General features: G+C 37.8%; 1 protein-coding gene across 11 annotated transcripts in view; it reads right to left on the bottom strand.

The window, feature by feature from the left end:
* The window catches only part of add1 (adducin 1 (alpha)), a 40064-nt gene that overhangs the window by 3255 nt on the left and 18577 nt on the right, over nt 1-18232 (bottom strand). Inside the window, exons 6-17 of one of the 11 annotated variants that reach the window (XM_053478191.1) lie at nt 15328-15477; nt 15079-15222; nt 14901-14999; nt 13917-14090; nt 13472-13819; nt 7831-7926; nt 7487-7576; nt 6232-6249; nt 3618-3774; nt 3094-3387; nt 1232-1315; nt 522-555 (exon numbers count right to left, since the gene is read on the bottom strand). In XM_053478191.1, the coding sequence (XP_053334166.1) occupies nt 522-555; nt 1232-1315; nt 3094-3387; nt 3618-3774; nt 6232-6249; nt 7487-7576; nt 7831-7926; nt 13472-13819; nt 13917-14090; nt 14901-14999; nt 15079-15222; nt 15328-15477 (1688 nt within the window). Of the gene's footprint in view, nt 1-520; nt 556-1231; nt 1316-3093; nt 3388-3617; nt 3775-6231; nt 6250-7486; nt 7577-7830; nt 7927-13471; nt 13820-13916; nt 14091-14900; nt 15000-15078; nt 15223-15327; nt 15478-18232 lie in introns of those variants that run through there. The other 10 variants (XM_053478192.1, XM_053478186.1, XM_053478188.1 and 7 more) reach the window with 10 other exon arrangements.

Raw genomic sequence — 18232 nt, 5'->3', positions numbered from 1 at the left:
AACTTGTTAAAGCTGTTCATTAATAAATAAAAACGTATGCTTTATCATTCTGCGTTGGTATAAGACAGAATAAAAACACTTCAGGACCTGCTGTTATAGATAAATAATCAACATCAGGATGGTGTCATGTGTCCTCGTACCTTTTAATGACCTTTAAAATATACTACTGATGCTTTGTTTTTTATAAGTAAAATCTACAGATATTTGATTTATATTACAATACAGAATGTATAGAATGCAGAAGGTACGTACTGATATCTAGTATAAATATATATAGAAAAAAAGTGACTGAGAGACAAGATTGAGAAAGTGAGTGAAAACTGACAGGAGCAAACTTTGAGCCGATTCCAGTGAACAAAAAAAAATGAAAGGAGGTCAAAGGTCAAAGGCCAAACAGCGAGAAGATTAAGCAAACAAGTTAGTGCTGAGAGGAGACCAAACGAATGAGGGCATGCAAGGAGAAAAGAGGCTACAAACAAGCATGTAAGGTGATCGCAAAGTTGGAGTGGGACAGTACTTACTATGGCAACAGGTACTCTTTTGCATTTCCATCTCCTGATTGTAAGGCAGCCACGAAGAAGAAAAAAGCACAGTAGAAAAAAATGTCTATGCAGGTCAAATCACAGCCACCATGTCAGAAAAAATCAAAAGAAAAAAAAAAAAAAAAAGGAGAAAAAGGAAACTAGACCACCAGGAGAAATTAAGAATGGATATACACCATTCTTGGAAAAGACCCCGAGAAATGAGAATGAAGAATTAATGAGAAAAGGTGGAATATTTTGAGTAATTAAAATTGGGTTACACCTGAGGTTTATGCCATTCTCATGAACTTGGAACGTCTCATAACCTCTCATAGCATTACTATGCATTCTTATTCTACTAGAGTTCAGTAGATCTCTAGTATCTTAAAATATCGGTGTAATCCAAAGTAATAAAGACCAAGAGGTAGAACAAACAAAAAAAGAAGAAGTTTGCAAGGTCAATTTCAACTGCGGTAAAGACAGCTAAAGTCATAATCAAAAAGAACAAAAAGTACCAATGGGGCGACCATTGATCCTCTTGATCTTTTATTACATATAAACTAAATTGTAAAAAAAAAAAAAGGAATCGTTCATGATTGTTAAACATCACACTGAGAACTCAAGCAGTCTTAGTATTATACCCTGAGGCACACCAAAAATACACACTGAGTCCCATGCATAAGTAAGCATAACCGCCTGGTTGAACGTACCTTCTTCTACTCTAACCGGGGTGCTTGGGGGGGTGCGGGTGGAGCTCTGACATTTCTCCACCTCTTCCAGCTCCTGCGGTTGATCTAAAAGAAATAGTAAAAAAAGAAATAAATACAATATGTAATATTAAGCTTACTGGATAAGGACTTGATAGCCTGAATATCCTGTTTTGAGACATTCAGGGAAAATGACTGATTAAATCAATCAACAACCACTGATTAAAAGTCAATCATAGTCTTATCACAGCAAGGGAAGTACACACGTTAGAGAGGATTGCTCAGGCCACAAAACCGAACAGAATCACACACAGTTAAGACTCTCCCTTCACCTTATCCAAACGGATGGCTTCACTCAAAAGGCTCACTTTATTAGTACCCGTGCCACAAACAACCGCAAATCAGGAAGAAGCTTGGGTCCCAGCTAAAGCAAGGATAAGCTGTCCATAAATTAATATTTGCATCACTTCCACCCTTAAAACCACACAAGGAATAAGGATTCATAGCAATCAAGAAAGAGTTAAGCCATACGGACTGGATCTATTTTACATTATTGGGTAAAACATGTTTTGATAAAGAAAAGGGTTGGAAAGAATAGGAGACAAAATGTACACTAGGTAGGGAAGGAAAATGGATAAATTTGTTCTCGGGAAGAAAAACAAATAGCGAAGGGGAACACTGAAAATGGGGTCAAAACAAAAGGGAAATAAGGATTCAGATAAGACGATGAGTGAATCAAAAAAAAAAGAAGAAAGATAGATAAGAGCTGGAATAGATAAGAGCTGAATAAGAAAGAAGGGTAAACTGATGACCGACAAAAAGAAAAAGTACATTGAGAATGTTGGGTAAGGGCAAAGGGCCCATCTAGAGATAGGGAGGAAGGAGGAAGAGACCTTTGAGAAATGGGTAAGAACACATCAACAGATGGGTAAGGAGAAATGGCATATCGAGAGATGGGTAAGGGTGGGAAGGGTTCAACCAAGATCTGGGTAAAAAGAAAACGTACATTGAGAACTGGGTAAGGGGAAAGGGTATATCGAGAGACAGGTAGGAGGGGGCAGGGTCCCTTAAAAATGGTAAGAAGAAAGGGTAAATCAAGGCATGTGTGAGGAGAAGAGGGGTGGGTATGAAGAAAGGGTACATCAAGGGATGCGTGATTGAAAAATGGTATATCAAGAAATGGGTAAGGGGAAAGGGTACATCATAAGATGGTCAAGAAGAAAGGGTACATCGAGGAATGGAATGAAAGTGTTGATGTCAAGATAGGGAGAAGAAAGGGGGGAAGGTCCATGAAAAGATAGATAAGAAGATTAAGAGGTAGGTAGACAAGGGGAAAGAAAACATCAAGAGATAAGAAGAAAGGGTATATCAAAAAATGGGGAAGGAGAAAGGGTTCTTCGAGAGATAGTTGGGGAAGTGAGGGTACATCAAGAGATTGGCAGGAAAAAAAATACATGGGTACAAAGGGTAAGGAAAAGGAAAACATTGGGTTTTGGGCAAGAATAAATGGTAAATAGGTAGACTTTTAGGAAATAGGATACATTAGGAGATGGGTAAGGAGACATGTAACGGTACATTTAGAGACAACAAACCTGAGAATGGTAAAGAGGAAGGGTAGGTCTGAAGTGAGACAAGGTATAAGGGGACACTGAGAGGCGTACATCAGGGAGAGATTAATAAAAAACAAAGAATGGGTAAGGAGACAGATGCTGAAGACAGACAAGGAGAATGGAGATTAAGGGTACATCAGGACTTGCTGGACTGCACCACCAGGAGCAAAAAAGATTAAGACCCCACAATTCCAAGTCTACAAAGAGGGCAGGATGGATGCCAGGCAGGGGCAAGCAGATGGCACACCAGGCTACCTTCAGCTTGGGTGTCTTGTTCAGGCTGATCGGGCTCAGGTTTGTCTGTGGTGACACTGAGGGCTTTCAGAACAGCACTGTGAAACTCCTTGTGCGGTGACGCTGGAGGACCAGAAAGGCCGAGCCTTCCGGATCCCGCCTCAGGTTCTGTACTTCGGCCTGGGGCAGCAGAATTAGAAGAAGGAGGAGCTGCCAAGAGCTGATTCTCCTCCAAATTGTGATTTGAGGGCGCAGGAGGAGCGGAGACTCCTCCTGAAATTGAGACCAGTGAGCTGGCAGGTGCATCAACCTGTACTGGAAGCAACAACAGTTTTGTTCTAAAGCTGTCTGAACCCCGTAACAACTACAAACCGTGGGAAAAAAATTACATTTGATTGAGCAACCGTGAAAAATGCTCATATCTCTATATTAATCCATGTATATAATGGGATGGAGGGGGATTGACCTACGTATAATGTATCCAAATATACATCAATATTTATGACGCAAACAAAAATAATGCTAAAAAATGCGCAAGTTCTTACCTTCTTGTCCTTTCTGCTTGAGCTCGACCTCCCTGCGGTACTCCTCCAGCTCCTGGTCGGTGAGCTTATTGAACGGATTTGGTCCAGTCTTGGTAACAATCACGCGAGGTTGGTATTCTTTCTCTATAATAGCTTTAGATGCTGTCACTAGCTCCCCCTGTAGGTAAAAAAGCAACACATACAGGTAACACACATTGATTAAACATTACAGATGACCATATACGGCACTAAAAATGCAACAATTTTCCAAATGAACTTAAAAAAAAAAAAAAAAAAAAAGAGCACCTTTCATTTTTCGAAATAAAGCTTGCAGATGTTAAGTTATAATCCGTAATTACAACTGTGAATGCAGCACTACTAGAGTTCTGGATATTGTGCTAACAAGACACCGTTACATACAGGATGAAATGTTGTGTATGGTTTTATGGCGTCACAGATGGGGTGGTTGTTATTCGACAGGATGTACCTTTCTAACAGACCTAGCGGGACTATAGCTGTCTGACAGGTCAAGGCCATCGATACACTCCAAACAGTCAGACAGAGGAGCATCCTGCAATAGTAGACCTTATGAGCAGTGCATAACCCATCACCGATAATTCACTCTCACACACAATTATGCACAAAATTACACTCAATACAAACAGACAGATACTGTGAAAAACACCTAGAATACAGACTTGGTCTAGGGCTGAACAATACATTAATATGATATAACCAGATTGTAAATATACTAGATATATTACATTGATGTATAATGTGATAAATGCACTTTAAAAAAACTAAAGAATGGCTAGAGTGATGTTTATATTTCAAAAATGTTTTTAGTTTTTTACATTATTTTTTATACATGTGTTATTTAAAATCACTTAAATTACTACATATAATTCGTATATGTTATAAATTCTATACCAAAACACTTAACATGCATCGTATATTTAATAAACAAAAAGTAAAAGATAACGGAAGATGAGAAATACATATTGGGATTTTTTTTTAGTCCTGATCAAAGCTTATATTCTCATAAATGTACCATGAGAGACTTAACTTATAAAACACACACACACACACACACACACACACACACACACACACACACACACACTTGAACGCACAAAATGCACACACTCCACAAACATGCACTGAGCATTTCGTAAAAAAGCACATGGGAGAGACTCAAGCCAAATGGTTCAAGGTCATGCACTGCAACATCAGAAATTAAAATGCGCTAGTCAAACCACACACAACATTTTCACCAGTGAGTTTAATATTTGTGGAAACATTAAAAATAATCTTCTAATTGTATGCTAACATTTCAGTTCATCCCTAAACAGTAAAAAAGTTTTAAAATGTATATATATTTTTTTTTGCTTACGCTTAAATAAACAGGTTTCTCAATTTAAAAAAAGTTTTGGCCTTTAGCTAATTTAAGAACTAAAATAATAATAAAAAAAAAAAAACTTTAACCTTTAACACAGAATTTTAGTAATGTGGTTAGGTAATGTGTAATTAATTCTCAACCAATAATATAAGAAGAAGAATTCAGAAAATTATCTAATCTAATATGTTGGGAAAACAGCTTGTACGCAAACGTGGCCTAGTATTTAACACCACGAAATAAGTAAACAAAATTTAAAGTTAAATACAACATAAATTAACATTATGTAATGACATGACACATACAGTAACTACTATACTTATTTACACACCATAAATTTATAAAAAAAAAATTACTGTAGCACTAATATCGCAACTAAAAATATCATAATGTTGGGGAATGTTACCTAATGAACATAAAACATAACATCACAAAGCAGAACAATGTAAACTAATAATATTACTAAAATTAAACTAAACTTAAAATAGCGAAATGTAACTAAAGATATCGTAACTTAACGATATTGCATAAGATAACGTACTGCAAAATAAGGTCATGCAACATAACACGATGCTTAACTTAAAATAACATGACAACACAACTCAAAGTAACTATGTAGTGCAACTTTAAGTAACAACGCAATCTACAATAACATACATGATAAAAAAAAGAAAAAAAAACAGGGAAAGGAAAAATGTATACAAATTTTAACTAATATGGCTGCCACACGTGTGTGCGCTTATGCTTTATGATGGATTTATTATTATAATTTATTTTAACATCTTTGCACTTATTAAAGTATAAGTTTTAAAGATATATATTTTTATTTTAACTTGTAAAAAAATTTAAAAGCCCTGAGAAAAACATTTGCTTCAACAAGGTACTTTTGTTAAATGTGACACATCCATGATTAACATATTAAACCGAAACTAGTTTGTCCATTCTATAACAAGACCAACATTTAGTAGGTTAACACAACTATAACTTGGTCTGACTAGCAAATAGCAGGCGCTAAATGTAGCAATCATGTGAGACATGCAAACTTAGATTGCATGTTGTATGAAAACGAAGAGGTGTCTGATTAATAATTGTTAACTGTTTAAAAAATAATAAATAAATAAAAATAAATAGGTTAAAAAAAATGGCACTGCAAACTAATTAAAGGCGGATGAGGGCCACCCCGGGGCAGAAGAGTGGGAGCATGTACACACAGTTAGCGCAAACGCACACAATACTTACGTGCCAGATCGTCGCTCTCTGTAGTCAAAGAACAACGCTTCAGTTACACAGTGAATAATAATGAAGGTGTAGATTTGGGGATGGGGGGAAAAACATTGTGTGTACATAACCACACAATAAACCTTGTAAGGACCCCAAAAAAAAACACTGTTGGAGATTTCTATCCACAAATATACAGTATAACCTTACAAACGCACACTTTTTTTTTTTTTTTTTAACTCCAACCTTGTGAAGACCTTACATTTTTGTGATTTTTTCCCAAAACAAAATCAGGCTAGGCCTCACATAAATGTAGGGTCCTCACAAGGTAGGTATGCGTTTGTGTGGTTATATACTTGTGGTTAGAAATCTCTGACAGTGTAAATTTTTGGGGACATTTGCCTGGTCCTCATAAGGATAGAGCAAAAAAAGTGTAAGGGTGTGTGGGTGTGTGTGTGTTTCTGTAATAGTGAATAATTATATTTCACAGTGTTGCTCTTTTGGGGACACTTGTCTGGTCCTCAAAAAAAATAGAGCAGAAAATTGCGTGTGCGTGTGTTTCTATATTAGTATATAAGAATATCTGACCGACATTTTGGGGACATTAAGCTGGTCCTCATGGATATGTAATGTCCTCAAAAGCATAAAAAGAAAAGTGTGTGTGTGCGTCTACCTGTGTGAGTGAGCGTGCGAGAGCGAGAGAAAGAGTGCGCGAGTGTGTGTATGTGTTTTTTTTTAAGGCATAGTGAGTAGAAATATTGGACAGGGTTAAACTTATGGGGACATTTGGTTGATCCTTAAGGAAATGTAAGGATTCTCACAAGGATATTGAGGTGTGTGTGTGTGTGTGTGTGTGTTTAAGGTTTAGTAGATAGGAACATTTAACAGTGTTGTTCCTTTGGGGACATTTGTCTGGTCCTTAGAAGAACACAACAGAAAAGTGTGTGTGTTTCTATACTAGTGTATAAGAATATCTGACTGTTTTGACGTTTTGGGGACATTTGGCTGGTCCTCATGGAAATGCAATGTCAAGGATAGAGAGAAAAGTGTGTGTGGGTGAGTGAGAGAGTGTATGTGTGTGTGTGTGTTTTTTTAGGCTTAGTGAGGAGAAATATCAGACAGAGTTGATCTTATGGGGACAGGTGGTTGGTCCTCAAGGAAATGTAAGGTCCTCACAGGGATATTGAGGCACGCGTGTGTGTGTGCGTGTGCGTGTGCGTGTGTGTGTGTGTGTGTGTGTGTGAGAGAGTAAGTGAGTGAGAGAGAGTGCACAGACCTGTACAAAGGAACGTTCTACCACGGCTCCCGTGAGCAACTGAGACTGAGGTCCTGCTGTCTTGATGTCCTGCAGGTTCTGCTCACGAATCTGCGGCGAATCAAATGTGTCAGCATTTTTACACACACACACACACACACACACACACACACACACACACACATTTAAACTATAAATAGACAATATAGATAACCAAACTCTTAAAACAATAACATTTTACTTTTACCAAATGACAAACCAAAATCGTCTAGCTTTGAAAACTACATTTTAAACATAAATTCAACTTAAAAACATTACAAGGCACCACAATAACTTAAACTCCACACACTGAGCCTTGTTCAGACCTTGTTGCGCATCTCCTGGACCTCTTTAGGATTGGTGTTAAGAGGAACGAACTGATTGGCCACAGCAGCCTGTCGAATGCTCTCCTCCTTCGTCCACTGCAACCATCAAAGCAAAGGTTCAAACACACAGCAAAGAAAACAACTTGTGGAACACAACTAAAGGAAAAAAAATAAAAACACCAAAAGTAATATCCATGTATATATACACACACACAAGCTTAACAAAATATGTCATGCTTTTAAAATTAGAAGAAAAAGAACTCAATAAAATCAATTGGCGACTGCAGGAATACTCAGGAAAGCAGTGAACCAATGATGATGGTTAGATTTTTGGAAGATTAGCATTTTTACTCGAACTCTAACCAAATCTAACCAATATCGTTTAATTTTAAAATGCAACAATGAAAAAGAAATTAAGCATCTAATACTACAAACTGCTAAAATGTAAACAAGACTTTTACAATTATCTATTAAATAATGAGTTGTTTTAATCCCAACCTCATGCCAAACTACATCTACGTACAGTCTCGGTTACGATTTTCTCATTACGCGTCAGCAGTTATTGGCACCAGAAGAAAAGAGATTCACCGATTGTAATATAGGGGCTACACAATTTAATAATAAAACAAATAATAAACAAATGAATAAATAACATTGTGATTATTTTGACACAGTGATTTTGATATTTTGATTTTGACCGCGATATATAAATATTAAGCATACAATTTTTTTTTATCAACTTAACATTACTACAAAAAAGGTAAAATTACTGACAAACGCTTAAAGTTCTACATTACATAATGTGCATATTTCCTGTAATAAACTGCAGTTTTTTGCAATGATCTAAAGGGGGGGGGGTGGTTATTAAATTTTTCTATTCAAATCTATTTGTGTGGCACTTCAGGTATCGCCACACTGATTTCAAAATAATTTTTCTCGCATTTAAGGTGTTAAAACGTCACTGTTTCTCTATAATCCTACAGGTGGCACCCTCTGAACTATTCACATGTTTGCAAAGCTTGTTTAGAATTGTAGTGGAATCGGGAAAAAAATTATATTGATTTTATAAAATTCATACCAATATTATTACAATCGAATCGGTACCTAGGTATCAGGATAATATGGTAGCAGCTGGTCCACTGGGATTTCCATCCTTTAAATATAGAGTATAAAACTGCTGCATCCTACGTATGACTAATTTCTAAGATCTCTGCTATTTTTTATTTTTACCCAGGATCCAAACTATCCAATATTAGACTTAAAGGGTCAGAAAAGTTAAAAGTTATTCCTGGGATTTTCATTACTGATGCAGAACAAAAGCACTAATGAGTCATTTTAGGGCTCAACAACTAAAACATCTGAAATTTCGTCACGGCAGTCGTCCTTGCCATCATCATTGATACTCGTGCTGCTGGATTTATCTTAAGGAAAGAAAACTCCTAAAGGACAGAAAATGAAGTACAGAAGAGAAGTAAGGAGAGAGACAGACGGCAGTAGAGGATGAGAGGTCGTGAGGAGCAGCAGGTGTGTTTGGGGTTGGAGAGTGACGCAGAAGCGCGGGCTCTGTGTGTGTGTGTGTTTTAAAGCAGTGAGGCAACTGTAGGCAGTGAGTGTTTTCTTAAAGACGACCTTCCTTACACACACAGACTCACATACACAAACACACACACAGACTCATACAAACACATAAAAAATGTATACAGACTCGGTCGCATGCGTGTGCACAGACACACAGTCAGACAGACAGACTCAGACTCTCTCTCTCTCACACACACACACACACACACACACACAGTAGGGATGGAGTAACGCCCAGTAATGTACAAATTAACTCACCTTAATCAAATATTTGTAGTTTAACAAGTCTACGATTTGTACTAAGTAATATTTACATTAAACTACAACTATTTTAAATAATTAGTACTCTACTTATACACACACTACTGTAATAATTCAAAACCTTTAAATAATCCTGATTAAGACGGGTAAAGCATCATGAGAACCTAAAGAAACCAAGCTTTCCTTTTTCCTTCGGTTTCCTTGAGATGTTTGAGATCTTGAGATAATAAAAGTTGACTGGTGAAGGAGCTGTCGTGCCCAACATGTTAATAATATATTTTTTTTAAATTACAAAAAAAATGCAACGAAAAAAAAAACCCAAAAAACTTACTGTCATAGGAAAACAATCAACATCAAAATAAGCACTTTTTTTTCACGCTTGATACAATAAATACATAAATGATTATATTCATTTTAAAAATATATGTTTTACATTTTGATATTTGGTTTCATCATAACCATAAATGACCATATATTAAAAACATTTACGAAAAAAAAAAAAAAAAGTAATCCAAACTAATGAAACTAAGGCATGGGACTAAATTATGTGGGGTTATGCATGGGATTATTATATTATTTTATGTTTTGTCTGATAGAGTTGGGTGGGCTTTTAATCTATATTTTTGTAATAATTTACCTTAAAAAAAAAAAAAAAAAAAAAAAGCACCTAAATTCGAAATAAAAAAAAAAAAACATTTTATGTTCATATAGATAGATCGATAAATGAGATTTTTTTTATTTTTATAAGCAATTATATGGAATTCGTTCCAATCAGCATCCAGTTCTGATTTGGGATAAAAAAAATTATGTTTAGAGGAACCTTAAGACCCCAAGATATGAAGTAATTGAAATGAAATATTTTTTTATAACAAACAAATAGGAAGTTTTTACTTTCTCAATTTTTTCAGTAATTTGGTTTGAAATTTTCCTAAAATTTTCCAGATTATGTGAAACCAATAAATCAAAGCTACATGATTTGAACAATTCTTTATTTATTCTAGTCTTGTGGGTCGGGTGGGATGCAGAAGATTTTCACATTTTACTTGTTGGGTTCGGGAAAGTCTGCCTTAGGCAAACTGATGTTAAAAAATAGAAGTTTGGCAAAATATTACCTTAAATTTTATAATCTCAAGATAGCACTAAAAATACAATGACTATTAAAGGTGATTGGATATACTATTATATATTTTTTTAAATAACTGCAGCCTGGTTTCTCTGGATCCTCAGTGTAATGACCAGCAAATGGATGTTGCTTTAAGCTTAAGGTGGTTTAGTGATTTCTTTACTTTTCTTAACAAATCTATAACTCTTTAAGAAAAAGCAGTCATTGTTAGCATCAGGCTTGGATAAGTAGCATGATGAGTAGCTCATGATGTATAACTTTTTTTTTTAGTTCGTTGGGAACCGGATGTCCGTATGGGCGTCGGGTGGGGCGGGGCGGGGCAGAAGGGAAGACACATGGGATGAACATGTAAATATGAAATACTCACTGATCACGAATAGAGCCTCACAACACAACACTCGCACTCCCCCAACTAGAGATAATCGTTTGGAGAGTTAAGATCTTTCACAACGTTTCTTTCTTTCTTTTTTTTTTCCTTCTTCTTTCAGGATTTTTTTTCTTTTTAAAAAAAAACAACACGCTTTCATGCTTGGGAACAGATACGGGAATCAAGTTGTCATCAGGTCGTAGGTTAGGAAAGACAAACGCCAATAATAATAATTTTTAAAAAAGAAAAAAAAAAAAACAACAACAGGAAAGCTGAAAATCAAATCAGAAGCCAAATCAAAAGCAAAAAAAGAGAGGACATGGTGTCATCAAAAGGCAAGCGATGACCCAGATTCGTCAGCACAAAGCAGCACTTTTTCAAAGCCTTTAATCCCTCCCGGCTGGTACAGATTTCCAAAATGTGGTAAATAGCTAAAGACTAGAATCAGGTTGTTGATAGATTGTAGATACGGAACATTAAAAACATTCTTATTACTGCCTGTGATTAATTTTGAGAACCTCGTAATTAATCATATGACCAGGTTCGATTTTGGCTTCCCATAATTGCAGCACGGTTAATACGATGACTGAAGAAACATCACCAGGTGTGCTGAATGGCAAGTCTCGTTGGATAAAACCAGTTGTGCGCTTGATCTGCCCTCAGGGGAAACTAAGTTACAGGAATACATGAACTGTATGACCCTGAAAAGACCCTGTGAATGTGGGGCAGGTGGTGGAAGCCTTACACTTTTATTGCACTTACTGGAGATCACTACACATCAATAAGAAACCATCACTACACTCTGTGTAGTGTACACTCCCTAACATAAAAATTCTTTATTTGAACATTGCACCTTCATAATATAAGTAAATCTGTGTATTTTAAAATCATGATTAATCAGTCTGTGACTAAGATTAACTGGATTAATTTATTTTATCGATTCACAGCGCTTACTCCTTTTTTTTTGGTTTACATATATAATGGTAGCTATCCTTATGAGGTCTTTCTATTCCAAGGCTGAATTTAATTTTTTTTTTTTTTATAATTTCAATCATGACTAATTGTGATTAATCACAATCTGTGACTGCGATTAACTAGCAAATTTTTTTCAGCAATTCATAGCACTTATTCTTATATTATATATATATATTATAGTTTTTTTTACTTCACATTTCAGTCTTCAAACAGTTTCACAGTCTTTAAACAATTCACAGCACTAATCCTTATATTTTTTTTTTATTATTATTTACATTATTTATTTAAACAGGGAAAGCTATCCTTTTGGGGTCTTTCTATTCCAAGGCTCTATTTTATTATTATATATATATATATATATATATATATATATATATATAAAATAAATAAATAAATAAAAAAAAATATATATATATTTTATTTTATTTTTCAAATTAGAATTGTGATTAATCGTGCTGTAATTACGATAAAATTTTTTATATGTTTTTTTGGTTAACATAAAAAATAAAGCTATCTTTGTGAGGTCTTTCTATTCCAAGCATGGATATCTTTTTTTCCATTTTGAAACTATGTAACTATAAATGAATAAAAGTTCACCGAATCATTCTTAAAAATATTAGTTAAAAACAATTATCAACTTCCAGAAGGTAAGAGCAACTCCTTTTTGAATCATTGGTTATTTTCCAATTCCAGAATGCCCTGAAGATTTCTATTCCTTTCTGATGTGCACTGAGCACCTCACAAAGCCACGTTCCCACTGCAAAAAAAAACAAAAAAACTTCTAACTGATATCCTAATGCTCATTTATGTGTTAACAGCTTGACCCGTGGTTATGACTCAACACTAAACTTCAAGACACGCCCAGAAAAAAAAAACTGCTCCACCAAACTAAAATGCAAAAAACGAAAACATCAACGGAAGAACAAGAAAACAGGAAGAAAAGCAGAACGAACAAAGCACAAAGAGAAAAAAAAAAACACAACATCCAGTCACACCCACTACAGGCACATGCCACACCCTCCTGGTAATCCAGGAGATTACCCACGATGCATCTGTTCGTTCATTCATGCAACACAGAGCATGCACTGGGCAGCTAGAGAGCACCCTGACACACCCAACACCTCAAACCCCATAGGCACGGAGACTCGACAGGACATGTTAAGCTGAAAGGAAGCAAAAATACTACAGAGAGATAAATATATATATATTAGAGGAGGAGAAGGAAGAGGAGGAGAAATAACGGACAGGTACGAAGTCTGTTGTCGGGGTGCTAGCCAGCTGACCATCGTTCAGTAGCAGTACGGTTCTAAACTATGAACAATAAGGTAGGCACAGACCAAGCAGTTGGTTATACAGCTTGGCACGCAGACACCGGACGAGAGAGACTGCAGCAAGGGTTTGACGTGATCGTGTGTAATGTTCGTCCACACCTTAGTCTTCGCCTTGGGGCTGCCGCCACCCTCCTGCCCCTCATCGGGGGTTTCATCCGGCCGGCCGGTGTTCAACCAGCGCGTCTTGTCGCGCTGCCCCCGCTGGAAGCTGTGCTTCAGCGGAGAGCGAGCGCCCGAGTCGCTGTCCTCGGCGTACGAGTAGCCCGTGGCGGACGGCGGGATCTCGACGTCGCTGTACTTTTTAGCTTTATCGCGCAGAGCCGGGCAGCGGTACGGGTAGCCGGTCCTGTAGCCCTGGAAACGGAGAGAGGCGCGTTTGTTACCTTTAGCATGGAGGACAACGCACAATGCACTGGAGCACAAACCAAACACTCCTTGGAGCCGTCTTTACCAAATTATCCAGCATCCGCATGAGGGCTTCGAACTCCTGCTCCCCGACCTGCCACTTAGGATGAGAGCTCGTCCCATCACCAACGGGTTCTGGGTGACGAGGACGCACTTTGTACTTCCCTGGGTCCAACATGACCAGGTTATCAGGGCCACCGGCACTGGCCAGGGTACGAACCTACAAATCGACAAGGGTATACACAAAAAAATAATAATAAATACACAGTGCTGTAATGTAGGAAAAATTAGGTATAGCTTCTGCAATGCTAGCTAGGAACAAATGATTTTTCTAGCATAGATTTTCTCAAAACTACCAGAGATCTTTAGCCATGAGAGCCTGGATGTTCTGGAGTGAAAGCTCGAATCTCTACAGATCTACCAGAGATCTTTTGCAATGATAGATTTGATCCTCAGCAAGGCCACCATAGAGCTCCTGCCATGCCAGCATGCATATCTTGCAAAAACAACAAGAATATCCTGCCGTGCTAGCCTTGATCTTCTGCAAAGCTACCACAAATCCACTGATGTTCTAGCCTAGATCTTCTGCACTGCTAGATTGGATCTTCTGCCATTTTAGCCTGGATCTTCCGCAAGACTACCCCAGATCATCAGCCATCTTAGCCTCGGTCTTCTGCCATGCTATGTATCTTCTAGAAAAAAAGCATGGATCCTTTTCCATGGTAGTCTGGATCTACTTGAGTGCTCATAGAACTTGCATGAATCTTCTGCAACAACACCAAAGATCTTCTGCTGTTCCATCCTTGATCTTCAGCCATGCTAGCCAGGATTTCCTGCAGTGCTAGTCTAGAACTCCTGCCACACTACGACAGAATATCCGCTTTACTACCATGAAGCTTCTGCCTTCTTGGCATAGATCTCCTTACAAGCCACCTTGGAACTGCCAAACCACCAACCATCTTCTAAGATGCTAACATGGATCTTCTTCAATGCAATCCTTAAACAACTAAACACACAAAAAAGATGGTACCTGAATCTCACAGGCTGTGACCAGGTTGTGGATGTAGTAAAAAGCCTCTTCTACAGTTTCCCCCACCGACACCAGCCCATGGTTCCTCAGAATCAGCACCTAAACAACACACACACAAACAAGCTGTACCACAAGACCTGTTCTATAATAGCGGATGGAGGAGGTCGGGTCACGGTACCTTGCTCTTAGGGCCGAGGTTCTTCTGTATAAGGATCTTCTCCTCCTCGTCCACCAGGATGCCGTGGTAGTCGTGGTAGGCCACCTCGCCCAGAGACAAAGCCTCGGGAGAAATGGGCAGGAGGCCACACTTCATAGCCGAAACCTTGACGAGAACGTACAGGGGGCGATTTTAAAGCAACACAAATGAAACTGCGACTGAGATTCAAAAGAAATACAAAACAGAGAGTTGTGTGTGTATGTGGGTTACCGCTGCGCCAGCAGGGGTGTGAATGTGCACGATGCACTTGATGTCAGGTCGCGCTGCGTATATGGCTGAGTGCAGGGTGAACCCGGCCTGGTTCACGCCCAGGTTAGTGCTGCCTCTGTCCACGATCTCGCCCTGCAGGTTGATCTTCACCTGAAAACACGCAGGAGAACACAGGAGGTCAGACTTCACAAGAAAACCACCAGTTACACAAAATGGAGTTATTTTTAACTCTAAAAAAAGTTACATTACTTCTTGATGATATTATTATTATTATTATTATTATTATTATTATTATACTAATCAGACCATTAATACTAATTAGCACCATCTCTAACCAAACCCCGGGTTCAATTCCCGGCCAGGCTCAATTCCCGTCTCTGTGTGCATGGAGTTTGCATGTTCCGCCCGTGCTTGTTGGGTTTCCTCCGGGTACTCCGCTTTCCTCCCACAGTCCAAAGACATGCAGATTATGCTAATTGGCGTTTCCAAATTGCCCACAGTCTGTGTGTATGTGTGTGTGTGTGTGTGTGCCCTGCGATGGATTGGCACCCTGATTCCTGTACTACACTATGCTTTGTTTAGATTGTCTCCACCTCTTTGTATCCCTCCCCCTTTAAAAGTATAAACTCTCCAGAGCTAAGTTTTAGTCAGACTTGGATGACTACAGCGACACTCGGCGAGTTTTTAATAAAGATTAACTTCTGCTTGAAAGATATCCCAACGTCTCCTGGTCTCCGATTTGACAAAAGGAAAAAAAGTCCAGGGTGTACCCTGCCTCGTGCCCCAAGTCTCATGGGGTAGACTCCAGGTCCCCGCGACCCTGAATACAGGATAAAGCGGTATAGAAGATGAGTGAGTGAGTGATATTAGCTAATCCATTTTCACTGTAAAAAATTGTATTTATGAAGAAATACTGTTTGTTATAATGATGATAATAATAACAACAACAATAATAATAATAATATTATCCAGAAATATGACAATAAAAAATGTAATGTAAGGTAAAAAAAAAGTTTTAAGTGTTTCCACTAGAGGGCAGCAGTAAGTAAAAGAAAATTCACACAAAACCCCCTCCAACTTGGGTCTCTACCACAGGGATAAGTTTTTGTTTTCCCCCTAGATCCATTTTAGACAGGAAAGAAAAAGAATTTCTGTGGAAATCCGTATCATTCCTCTTGCAAAACAACATTAAATACTCATTCACTGAGACAAACTGTAACAAAGCAGAGAGATTTCAAACTAAACTATACAACAAGTAGGAATAATCACCTGAGAGCGTGCTATACATGGAAAATAATCAGTAACGGAGTTGGTAAGACAACTACTCTTTACTGGTTACTCTCACCACCAGGAAGCCAATCATTTTCACAAGCACTTATGTTCTCTCACTTATGTTACAGCAGCTATAAAAAAAGAATAATAAAAAAAACAGTTATCTCCGGACCAGTCTCAGAACTGTTACAAAGTGCTGACGCTGGAGACTCCTTCTATAAAAGAAATGTCACGGTTTAGTCAACGTCAACTTTATTAACTGGAGCTGAGGATCCAAAACAGGTGGTCGAGTTCAACTCAAAAACCGTACTGTCAAAAACTTTACTGCCTGATTTCTCTCCAACGGCTAGACTTCTTACAGTTTTACAAAGTTTAAATACGACCAAAAGTATTGAATGAGCGCTAAAATGCTGTGTCTGGTACAAAGCGACAATCTTTTTTCTTGCCAATCTCCAGCAACACACTCTAGGTGGTGGTATTACACTAACGACACATAACTTTACAAAGAAGAAGATTTACAAAACGAGAGTATCTGCAGAAGTCGTAGACGTCACTTTTCGACCATTTATTGTTATTAAAAAAAATTTTTAATCAAAAACTGATCCATCGATTTAGTGAACTGAAAAAAATCTACCAAAATATCGATCAAACTACATAATCGCACAGCTCTCTTATCCACAATGGCCCCTTTTTAGCCCAGTTTATCCAGCGTGCCTGTGAACGAGCCGTTACTATAGCGACCATGGCCTGTTAGGACGAGCGTGTTCCTATAAGCCGGCTGTTATCTGCGCCGATGTATATGCCGCCTTCTACGCACTCATCCACCGAGATAAGCAGCAGGAAGCCTGGCAGGGCGAAGTCTTTTACATTACAACCACAAGGTCTGATGCAACACTATCGTTAAGTCATCTTTAGATTAATGTTTCCTCCCCGCAATCATTTTAGACGTGCAGATCATGAGAGGATGTCTTTCAGTATTTTAAGAGTGTACGCAAAGACAAAACATCTCAATAAACCTCAGAGAGAAAGAGAGATTAAGATATTCTCTCGTTCCACAATGACTCGGCAAAAAAGAAGAAAAGAAACAAGCCTCAGAACAGGCATTAAAAAAAAAAAAAAACATTTGCATTAAGCAAAAAATCTAAAGTACTAAAATTCCTTTAGTGAATTCAGTCAGCAAAGATCCGTCCATCAGATGTTAAAGATGCATTCAGTTCATATTTAATCTAAAAAAAAAAAAAAATCACAATCAATGTCTAATCCTTTTAATCACTGAAGGTTTAGACACTGATTAAGATATTCATTTACTGAAAAAAACTATTTGTATGTCATGACAAATCCACTTGAAATGAATACAAGGGGTCGTTCAAGTCAAACGGGGACTCGTGATTGAATTTCTGGCGAGTGACATTTACAGAACACTTCAAGTACAGCACGGTAATGAGACTCTTAGCCGCGGTAAAACATTTGGACGATGCAAACGTCTTAAACGTGAATGATGACCTCGGATGAGGAGACTCGGAGCACACTGCAGTCTTTTAGGTTCTCTCAGGACCTGAAGTGGGACATTCACATTGACTCCATTGTTAATAAGGTCCATCAGAGGTTGTATTTTCTTCACCAGCTGAAGAAG

Source organism: Clarias gariepinus, chromosome 19 (genome assembly GCF_024256425.1).
Source record: "Clarias gariepinus isolate MV-2021 ecotype Netherlands chromosome 19, CGAR_prim_01v2, whole genome shotgun sequence".
In the NCBI taxonomy this organism is placed as follows: Eukaryota; Metazoa; Chordata; class Actinopteri; order Siluriformes; family Clariidae; genus Clarias; species Clarias gariepinus.
Note: the sequence above shows the minus strand (reverse complement) of the source record. Positions and strands in the feature narration are given on the sequence as shown.